At 39.5% G+C, this 11,528-nt stretch overlaps 1 protein-coding gene across 1 annotated transcript; it reads right to left on the bottom strand.

Annotated features, from left to right (window-relative positions):
* Nucleotides 1-980: 980 nt before the first annotated feature.
* LOC144640774 (geranylgeranyl transferase type-2 subunit alpha-like) lies at nt 981-11,184 on the bottom strand. The gene is made up of 15 exons (XM_078499850.1): nt 11,144-11,184; nt 10,447-10,549; nt 8,814-8,938; nt 7,605-7,792; nt 7,109-7,309; nt 6,285-6,368; nt 6,113-6,201; nt 5,417-5,512; nt 5,046-5,148; nt 4,248-4,293; nt 3,469-3,557; nt 2,155-2,283; nt 1,691-1,740; nt 1,318-1,353; nt 981-1,226 (listed from the first exon to the last, which is right to left on the bottom strand). Coding segments are annotated over exons 1-15 (1,572 nt in total). The 5' UTR covers nt 11,146-11,184; the 3' UTR covers nt 981-995.
* Between the last annotated feature and the right edge of the window lie 344 nt (nt 11,185-11,528).

Raw genomic sequence — 11,528 nt, 5'->3', positions numbered from 1 at the left:
AATAACTCTCTCCCTCCGCAGAGGCCTCTTTCGTGGGGGAAGGCGAAAAAAACACGTCAGGCTCCGCGCGCTTACTTTTCACCTCTCCCCCGTTTCTCTCCCTATTTCCCAGCCCGTACGAAACACGAAAGAGACCTCTGCGGAGGAGAGAGTTATAATAACACAATCAAATTGAACCCGGGTGGTGGGCATCATGAGTTAACTCTATACCCACTGCTAGTCAGGTTGCAGAGACGGTGCATAGTAAGAACGAATGAATTGTGAATGAATAATGTTTCCAAAAACAGTTTCTGAATACAAAAAGGTAACCTTTCTTGAATCAGCGTTTAACTCTAATCTCCGCCTAAACGGGGCGTTCTTTTCTACCTGTAAAATGGTTTAAATATGATATTGTACTAAAAAAGTCATTAATAATTCATAAAGAAAATACAAAAGAAATTAATGTTTAATGAGTGTCTTTATATCTGATAAAGACACGGCTAAACTTAACGTCCAATCTTCTAGGCCAAAATAACCCCAAATCTAAATATTAGTGCAAGAATGAGTTGATCTACATCAGAAGATTTTTAAGTCGTTCAATAAATTCGCAGTTCGTGTTTTATCAAGTCTAAAACACTCTGTTGCGCCTCGTGTTTCAAACTTGATAAAACACTGCTGCTCATTAATTAAACATTACCATAATGTCATAAGGTGTCCCACCTTTTTTTGTAGTATCTTTTCCAGTAATATTATACCTCGAATGGTCAGTGCGCTGGACTCTGGATGGAGCAGTCCAGGTTTGAGCCCTGGCTGGGTCATTAAATTATGTTTGTGGGCAAGTCACTTTGCAATCACCTCAATGAGTGTCGGGGAAAGCTGACAGAATGCTGGGGGGTAACCCTGCGATGGACTAGCATCCCATCCAGGGGGTGTAGAGCTACTCCTATCCGCGTCATGCTACAGAAATCAAATTAAGCGCCGAGAGCTATGAGCCACTTTACATTTCCATTTTATATTTATTTTTCATTACATAAAAGGATACTGTTGTTTGAAAGGAACAGCTGCTGCAGTGAACAAAGTCTTAGCGCATGTCTTTTGGTGATGTGCCGCAGATTATTGTTACTGGCATCCAGGACATTGACGCATTGCAACATGTTACATTCGTCCAGCGAGGTTAATTGGTTGTGAGATAAGTTGACTTCTTTCATAAGTACTAGCTGATCCATGTGAGACAAAGACGTCAAGTCCTATAAGAAAGAAAAGAACAAACGACTCAATCTTGTTTCTCGAGATTAAAAATAATTGGACTTAGTTCTTGTCGAATGTTTTAACACTCACCATGTCGGATAGATCAATAGATCTTTTCGTTTCCGCCTAAAAAACAAACAACAAATAATTAAAAAAAGATTTATCAGAGCAGGTTAACTGGCTATATCAACACTACAGAAACCAAAAATTTCAATGAAACGATTCAAAGCAGAGTAAAACAAGTTCCAGTCCATTTATTGTGCAAACTATAGCTGAGAAACAGAAAAGGGCGCGAAAAGTTGAAACAGCGTATTAAAAAACAATGATTCGCTTATGTTAAATTTACCCAATCACAAAATGTATCGTTCGTAAAGTCACTCGACAAGTACTTTCAGAAACCATGCAAAGAAATTTAGTCAAGATACAGTTATAGACAATGTAACGAACAAAAACTGTCTCTAACCTTGTTTGAGCGGTGCTTCTCAATGGTGTTTTCTAATTTGAATTTTCTTCCTAAAAAGTAACCGTAGTGTGAGTTAATAACTCGGTCGGTCGGTCAGTCACTTGCTCAAGTATTTAGTATCCAAGTGATTGTCTAAGGTAAGGTAAGGTAAAGTCTGCTTCGAGCCTAGTGGCCCATACAGGCCGGAGCTTATCCCGGTTTCCATAGCATTAAGTGACTGAGAGTATTGCTACTTCCCCCTGGATGGGATGCTAGTCCATCGCAGGGTTACCCCCCAGCAGTAAATTTGCCGGTACCCATTTATACACCTGGGTGGAGAGAGGCACTGTGAGAGTAAAGTGTCTTGCCCAAGAACACAACGCAGCGCCGCGGCCAGGCCTCGAACCTGGGCCGTTCGACTCGGAGGCGAGCGCGCTAACCATTTGGCCAAAGGGCCTCCCACATTTAAGTGATTGTCTACTTACTAAGATCTTTGTAGTAACCTTGTCTGTAGCAATCGACTTGTGCAAGTTTCTGTAAATACAAATTTGTTTCCTCTTCGTGTAACAACGGATCCAAAGCGCGCATCAACAAAACCATTGTTAACATTGTCCCTAGTAAAAGGATGTTAAAAGACTTTGTCAGCCTTGTTTTCCAGCAAGCACTGTGTACAGCTCTCAGCCATTCTACTTTGCACGTCTTGAAAGGTAGTACAAACTTCCCAATTGGAATATCCGAACGGGAAATGTGCTTACCAATATTTTTATCTACCAGCTGGGCCCGGTTTTTCAAAGCACGATTACGCTTATCCAGGATTAGCGTGAAATTTGATTTCAATTTTATAACATTTCGTTGAGGTTTTCTGCTAATATTTTCTGTCCCCCAGTTTTGACATGGACCAGTCTCAAACTTCACAAAACATTAGCTATGGTAAACCATTTAAACAAGAGAAATTAAAACCTTGATCATCTTTTAATCCTGGGTTAGCGTTAATCGCCTTTCGAACAACCCGGCCCAGTTCTAGGTCGGCAATCCAAGCAAGTAAAACCCTGGCAAATGAAACGCACCAAATCTCATATATACGGAATTTCCGTTCGGGGGTTTTGCGTGCCATTTGCCAAGTTACCTCTGGCCCAATCGGGGGGCGTAACCAGACATTTGCCTAAGACGAGGCAAGATCTTGCTAGGGGGTTCTGGGCGCATGCCCTTCAGAAAACTTTGAAACCTAGAAGCTCTGAAACTCTTTTTCAGCATTAATTTTTTCTTAAAAAACTCATTAATAATTCATAAAGAAAATACAAAAGAAATTAATGTTTAATGAATGTCTTTATATCTGATAAAGACACGGCTAAACTTTACGTCCAATTTTCTAGGCCAAAATAACCCCAATCTAAATATTAGTGCAAGAATGAGTTGATCTACATCAGCAGATTTTTAAGCCGTTCAATAAATTCGCAGTTCGTGTTTTATCAAGTCTAAAACGTAACACTCGGCTGCGCCTCGTGTTTTAAACTTGATAAAACACTGCTGCTCATTTATTAAACATTACATAATGTATTTCTTGAGAAAAATAAATCTTGATCAACAGTGGATTATTTTCCCAGCAAAACGTATGTAGTTTTTAATTTTGGGTTAAAATCAAGACGAGGCAAGTGCCTCGTCTTGCCTCTTGCCAGTTACGGCGCTGCCAATCGATTTCCTCTGTAATGGCAGACCACCAAAAACTCCAAAATTTCCCCAGTTGGGGAAATACTTTCCTTATTTATTAGAACTCTACGAGAACTCTGTAGAATACTCACACTTGTTGTCTGGTTCCTCTTCTAACAACAGTCGACAGGAATCTAACTCTTGCTGGAGAACAGAACTATGAACGGCCGTCAGCTCCGCTCTGATAATCAGCAAAATACAACATTAACATTGACTTTAGTATCAGCAGTAACAATCGAAGTCGATTCAGAACACTCAAGATAAACATGGCGGCAGAGATATCCATGTTTTTTCTCAAGTTTTTTGTTTTCTTTTGCTTTCAGGTGTTTTTTTTGGCTTGCTGCGCACACTCTTATCGACAATTGTTTACAGACAGAATTAACATTGAGATCATACAGAAAACTGGAAACTCTTTAATTTCTCCAACTAACAACTGCTAAAACCCTTAAACGATTCCTGACCACTTACGTCTTGCCAGTAGATCGTATTCTCAGGTAAAAGAAAATTGTTAAAAATAATAAAAAATTATTCTTTCAACATTCAGTAAGTGTAGATAGCCAACGAGCAGTCCTCCCTTGCTCTTTGTTTGTCTTGTGAGAAGCATTTTTTATTTGTTTCTTGCTCAAGAAATAATGGGTAAAAGCGGAGGGACTGCTAGACTGCAAAACAGTCATTTTTCTCTTAAGTCATTGGAAAAAGCACTTATCGAAGGCGCGATGCGCCGATTGTCCTCTCCACAGTCTCACTCACAGTTTTGACATTGGCTCCAGACCTCTCGCTCTCATTCAAAGACCGAGCACGTTCGCAAAAGATACGACTGTTTTGCAGTCTAAGGAACTGCCCGTATTGTAGTATGATCACTTAATTTTACCTAAAGAGGTGTAAATCGCTTGCAGTAGTCCACACTTCTGATTCACCTAAAGGAAATACATAAAAACACAGTCATCAAGTCATCCAGGTCAAGTCACCTTTCATACTTGCTTGCCTGATGGTCAAGGGACCAGTCATAAGCTGTCTAACAATTAAAATGATGATTTTAAAATGTATTAGAAAATATACTTACAGAAGCACATGAGGGCCTGGCAGGCAAAATCTGAGAAGGGCATGCTAAAAATTTAAGTGTTTTTTTTTTTCTTTTTCACGCCCAGGGTATAAGCAAGATGGTTTCAGTCCTGCCTATGCACCCGGGGGGGGGGGGGGGGCACTTCCTATAAATGGGCTAATGGGGATGTGCCGCTGGATGGGGTCGCATTTTCACGACTGGACTGACTATAATGGGGTCGCCATTTCAAGCATTTTTTATAGGGTGACTAGAATGGGGTCACACTTTTCCGGGATTTTGAGAGTACGAAAATCTGGCAAGTTGTGATTTATGAACGGAAATATTCGCCGAAAAAAATGTTACCGTATTTATTGCTGTTGTTCAATATTTGACAAACGGCTCCCAGAAAGTGACTAAGTTGGGGTCGTAAAAATAAAATTTACCCAAAAGTGACTAAGATGGGGTCTATAATTGGCCATAGAATATGACTATTATGGGGTAGGGGTTCTGAGAGGCCAGCGGCACATACCCAACAAAAATTTACCCAAGTACCCCCCCCCCCCCCCGGGCCTATGCACAATGATTTTTTCAGCCACAGAAAAACGTTACAGTACACATAATACAAACCTTTTGGTAACACCACACTACTTTCCAGTTTTCCATCCATAAATTTCACCTTAACTGTTGTTTCATCTGAGGTATTTAAAGGACTATTACTACAGCTAAAAATGTAAATACTGTCAAGGAAAAAAAAGGCTTGAATATAAAATGTTTTCACCAAGAAAACGTTTGACAACAGTTATCAGTGATAACTGGCAGTTTTTATAGTAATGGCTTCATCTTACTTTGTATCTCATTTACATCATTTGCCACTTCCAATCAAGGATTTAAAAGATTGTGCACTATAAAAGTCCTCTTTTACTTTGATGTTAAACATCGAATGAACAAAGGTAACTAAAAAGAACTAAGCAAAAAAAATACAACACAAAGAAGGATATCCAGACAGTAGAGGGATGATTGTTATGGAAAGAGTTGTTCCATTCTCCAGTGACCTCCTGACACCCCACTGAGACAAATGGATCTTCCTTGGAAACCTTGGAAAAGAAAAAAAGATCACATCTGGTGAACCACCACCTGGTTAGCCGCCTGGTTAGCTGTGCAGGAGGTCGTTGGTTCGAACCCCAGACCGGACCAACACTCAGAGTCTTAAAATAACTGAGGAGAATGTGCTGCCTTTGTAATTACATCTGCAAATGGTTAGACATTCTAGTCTTCTCGGAAAAGGAGGATAACCCGTAGGTCCTGTCTCCTGTATCTTCAGTCTTCTAACAGGGGACGTTATAATTAAAGAACCCACACACTATTCGCAAAGAGTAGGGCATGAAGCTCCCGGTGTTGTGGTCTGGCCTTATATATATATGGAAAATGCGCTATATAAATGCATTATCATTATCATTATCAATGCCCAGGGGTTTCAATAAGTTTCAGCTGATGGCAGTCCATTTTTGACTAAAAATGTTATCAATTTAAGAAAAAGTAGGTGAATTTGCTTGACATACATGTTGAACTTTGCTGGTTGTCGGTTCTTGGAAACCTTTGCATGCACTGCTTGCCTACATGTATGATGTTAGTCAATTATTTTGTCACAACAGTGTGATATAACTGATTTCTTATTTAATGGCTTGTACACTTACCTGGATTGGTTGAGTAAATTGTACAATGACGGTTGCTACCGCTTCATCAAATCTTGCATACAGGCACAAAATATCCATCTGTGGCCTGGCTGAAAGAGAAAAAAAAAATAAAAAAATTATAACAACCATGATGTAATCAAAAAATCTATTAATATTATTTTAGTTTACCTACCTCTTCCCAGAAGCCATCTGTGATAGAACCAAGCGCTCTGATCATATGGATCCGTGAAGAATGCATTTTGAGCAAGATCAAATTCTGCAACAGAAAATGACAAGTACTGTTGGAAAAGTTGTATTTGATTTATTCTTCCAACAGCATCTTTAATTAACCTCCTTGAATATTATTTATGCTGTTAAATGCAATTTAACAAGTTTACAACAAAGAATAGCTTTTTCTCTTTAGCGGTTACCCTACGAGCCTGCAGCCTTAGGTTACTTTGCCATTGTACTAGGGTGTTCAAGTGTGGCAGTCTCCAAAGCATTTGGGTCAGAGTTTTTAGCAGCTTTCAGGACAGCTTTGGTCCATTCTTTGACTTCTTCCCACCCCTACCTTTACCAGTGTTAACTCAGTGTGACAGGTGCCTGGATGACTGCACGGGGCTCATGGCTGGGTTGTGGGAATTGCAAGCCATGGGAGTGTCTAGTAGCCAACTGGTGATCGTGGATGCCCTTCGATATCCCAGGCACCCATCTTCTGTTTAGCATGATGCAGTTGTTTAAAGTGAAATAAGCCGTTTACCATACATGAGATAGCCATGTTCTACATTTTCACAACCCGCCATGCATCTAGCTTGTGTGGCCAGCGTTAAAAGGGGAGGGAGAAGGGGAGTTTGAGGGTGAGGCACAAAGAAGAGTGCAAAGCATGATCGAGCTTCACGCTCAAACTCCCTTCTCCATCCCCTGCGAACACCAGCCACGCAGGCTACTTGCCATCTTGAATTCAGTATAAAAGGTGAAGGAAAACTTAGCAATTAACCAGTTACCAGACGAGTTTACCTTTCATGAGTGCACCTTCCTCCACCCTCTCTGTATCTCCACTTTGATCAGGATGGATCAGTGGAAGAAGTTTGCTGCGATAATGCCATGAAGAATAGTTGGAGAAATTTTCTTTGATCTTGTCTGTGCTAAAGTTAAATTCGTCATCTGGAGACACATCAGCTTTCTTTACTGAGATTCGTCTATAATCCCAGCAGTGAACTTAAAAAATGAAAGCAGAATCTGCAGTTAACTAAATGTTACAAGATCACAGAAAGTTTAGAACTTGCTGAAATGCTTGAAGGCTTTGAACTTTATTTAGATGGGTCGATGTCCATTTTAGCTATGTATACGACCTTTTTTGTGAGCTTAAAAAATGAAAGCAGAATTGGCAGTTAACTAAATGTTACAAGATCACAGAAAGTTTATTTCCACCAACAAATGTTGATTGTCTTCCTCAATAAATAATTAAAAAGCATTTACTAAAATAGTTAAATGAAATAATCCTGCAACATACAATTTCTTTCATCATATGAGAGGAACTTATTGCACAGATGCAACTCCTCTTTCCAGTTAGGCTGCGGCATGTATTCCATGATCCACTGTCTGTGATGCCAAACACTGTACGACTTGGGGTTCACTTGCAGACAATTCTTTAGAAAGGATAGCTCCTTCTGACAAAGGTCTTGCAATACATCTGGTGGACTTCAAATACATTAAAGGTTAGATCAGTACTTACATTCATAAGTTATTTATTCGTGTAATAGTCACACACAATTAAGATGTATACATGGTTGTCAGTTGGTCATTTATGGTGGAACCTTGTTAAAACATACACCAAAGGAACTGGGAGAGTGTCAGTATTATGGAGGTGTCAGTTGTTACAAACAGTAGACTCAGGGATGTCGCTAAGGGCCGGCTGCCGGCTAATTTCAGCGGCTGAAAGAGAACTTAAATTCGGCTGAAATTTCACAAGTAAACAAAGACTTCACTTGGGTAGACGTTTAAAGCTGCCATGGCCAAAAAAGCCAGCTAGGCTTGTTGATGAGCCGGCTTAGTGTTTTCTTGGCTACTTCCCTGGTAGACTTTATATGAATTTTGGTCTCTGAACTGTCGGTAAAATTAATTAAGGGAGATGTGGACCAGTATTATAGAGGTGACTGTAAAAAAATGTAATTTATTTACCCATGTTACACAGAAGAGTTTAGGAGCTTGTGAAAAGACATGTTTGTGCACCAAAAATCAAATTGGAATTTGGAGTGTTGGTTCTTGTGAAGGGAGGAAAAACCAGGGAACCCAGAGAAAAACCCTCAGAGCAAGGAAGAGAACCAACAACAAACTCAACCCACATATGGCACCAGGCCGGAATCAAACCCAGATTACATTGGTGGAGGTGAGCTCTGCACCATCCCTGCTCCCCAAAAGTATGAAGATCCAGTCAAAAAATAATTAACAGTTAGTCAACCAAAAATATAAACAGGCCCTGACATTTTCTTGTGATCAGCTGCATAGATGGCACTATGACCTGTTTTTTACAGTCAAGAAATTGATGCACGGGTAACTCAATTTAGGGTCTGGACAACTCATAAACTACATATACCGGTAATATAGGCCACCATGTCTCCTTCACTATCACCACTTATTCCCTTCATTATAATTATTGCCTATTACCAAATTATTCACTCGCATTATCTAGCACTGACTCACTTAATAAACTGACACATACTTCTCATTTTTCATGAAGAGGAAAATCTCCCTTCTGAAGTTCCATAGTGTAGAAAAATCTGGGTTAGCTGCAAGTACTTGTTCTGTCAAAGAGAGTGATTCTTTGTCCATTTCTCCATTCTTTCTCTAAAATAACAGGGCCACAGTTAACATCGGTAAGAACATTTTTCTTCCAATTTTATTCACTGAGAACTGGTTTTCCTAATGCAGTTAACATACACTCCAAGTTTCTCTCAAGCTTTGCCTGAAATCTACACTCTTGACTCACTTTCTCATCTCAGTATTAAGTTTTTATTAAGTTGTAAGTTTCACCCTTTATTGACTATTATCAGGCAACTTTATCCTGTGTTGGCCGCCAGCCCTCCTCAGAGAAAAATTGGAGAGCATGCAGCTAAACCAGTGCTCGAACTTAACGGTCGTTCACTCGTCTAAAACGAGTGAAAATTGCCCAAAACGAGTAGATTTTTTGGCCACTAGTCCTCTGGACGAGTAAAGTTACAGTTCTTCGATAAATAATTGCTTTTGTATCGTACTAAAACTGACCAAAAGTGTCGAAGCAAACGAAGAATTTCCGAAAACGAATGTTTTGAAACGACGAGCAAGAAATGCTAGGCGTTCTCTTGGCAGGTAAAGTCTGGGTTCTACAATAAATTAAATGCATCATGGGATGCAATATGGCGGCTTTTCGTGTTTGCTCGACTTGATCTGTTGATATATCTCGGTCGCGTCTATATTTTCTTCCATGATACAATTTGTCGAAATGTCCAGGCCAAACGAAAACAACTTAGTTTAAAGTTCACTGAGTTCTTTCTTTGGAGAAAAGCAAGATCAAGAAATCAACGCAACACCTTCAATGCCTGCTGCAGCTCCGACCAAAAGAACACGGAAGTTTCGGGATCGTGAGAAGATAGATACAAATGTTTTTCAAGTTTTTCAGGGAATTTCCAAATGGAAAAAACACGCAATATTCCCTGACGATCGGTACAAATAACTTTTAAACTGCTTAAAGGCACACGAGGCCAAATGATGTATAACTTATTAAGCTATCTTTGTTGCAGTTCTAGCTTACAGTACACGTAATGGAGAAATTGTCGTAATACTTAATAACTAAAAAATGCAAATTATATGGTTGTGTTTAATTTTGATCATGGTTTGGCGTGTATAATTTTTACCTGCAGGCCCAAATTACTTAATGCATTACAGGTGGGGAAAAATGTAAAGAGTGACCAGTAGCTTTGCTCCTGGGACCAGTAAATTCTAAGCCTACTCGTCCTGTGGAAGACCAGACCTAAAAGTTAATTTCGAGCACTGTAAACACAGGGGAGCCTGTAAGCTGTTGAAACAAGGATCAAATTTGATGAGAGTACACAAGAGTTGTTACAGGAATATGGGAGTAGGGTAATTTCCCCTTAGAAATTTGAAAAATTTAGTAATTGAAGTCCACTTTTTCTGTATTCTGAGAGTCATTTTAACCCTCACTCTCCTATTCGGTGGACCTTTGTGGCCCATGGGTCGGTGTGGACGCACCCATCACACCTCCTGCCTGTGGCCCTGCTATACCAACATTTCTCTCCACACCACAGTTTGAAGTACTTTCTTAACAGTTCCAGACCTATCATAATTGCTGGATATACCTTTTCATAAATGCGGCTCGTAGTTTCTTGATAAATCTTTAGTTTCTTCTCTCTCTCTTTTCTTTTTGCTTCAGCTTGCTCAGCTGTTGTACGTACTTTGATCCTTCCGTGCTGAAAAAGCAACAAAATCTCTTCACTGTGACTTGGAATATTTTACAATCTAACACAATCAGCTGATAACAATACATATATCCAGCTTACGTTTTCAGCAGTGGTACAAATTATCGGAAAGGTTAATGAAGGGTCCACAAAAAAGACGACAACCTTCTTAGGAACTAAAGATTTCAAAATTTGATAACTGTATATTTAAAGATGAATTACAGTCCGTACTGCGCAATCTCGGCTGCAATGTTTATGTGAGCCTCACAAACAAAGCAAAACTAAAAATTACGTGACAAACTTACCTGTTTCTTCATTAATAACGCCAGATATCCTTGCAGAACAAATAATAACAAGTAGAAGAACCTTGACGGTATTTCAAACCGACGTTTCAGCTCATCGGAAATTCTTGAACGAAGCGAACTGTAATGGCGGACTAAAAACACTTCATGTATGCTGTCAACGAAGTGCAACGTTTTAACGAATTCAAAACAAAAACGAAAACAAACCCCGAGTCTGCGCAGTACGGACTGGAAATCAGCTTTAAGTGTTAAATAGATGTCAAATTCATTGGCATTAATATTATTGTTCTCTAAACATTTAAAATTTGTTTTCATTTGCTAAAATACTGAAGAAAAATCCTGCAATCACTTCCGCATTAAAATATTAGCTGAAAAAGTTGAAGAGTATTTTATTACACAAAAACAAATTTTGCTTTAATCTTAATGTAACTTAAAAAGCTAGCATTTAATTATACCCGCTTTCAGTGTTACGTGCATATTGGCTTTCTGTCGACATCCATCTTTCGACGTGCTAAACAAACAACACGGATCGAAATCCGCCAATCACAGCCCACTAGCATGACCTTCTGACCTTTTCGCACATTTGCATGAAACCAACAACGGTATGTATAGGTTTTGATTGGCTCATTTCAAACAGCACGTCGAAAGACGATGTCGAAAGATGATGTCGAAAGATGGATG

Source organism: Oculina patagonica, unplaced genomic scaffold (genome assembly GCF_052425735.1).
Source record: "Oculina patagonica isolate OP01 unplaced genomic scaffold, crgOcupat unplaced463, whole genome shotgun sequence".
Lineage (NCBI taxonomy): Eukaryota > Metazoa > Cnidaria > Anthozoa > Scleractinia > Oculinidae > Oculina > Oculina patagonica.
This window is presented reverse-complemented; position numbering and strand designations above follow the sequence as displayed.

Bases quoted from the DNA above. Each gene is read 5' to 3' on its own strand.
- LOC144640774 (XM_078499850.1), bottom strand. The intron at 8,939-10,446 runs GTATATCCAGCA...CTGTTATTTTAG, and splicing joins CGAGCCGCATTTATGAAAAG to AGAAAGAATGGAGAAATGGA. The intron at 1,741-2,154 runs GTAAGTAGACAA...GTTACTTTTTAG, and splicing joins AGGTTACTACAAAGATCTTA to GAAGAAAATTCAAATTAGAA.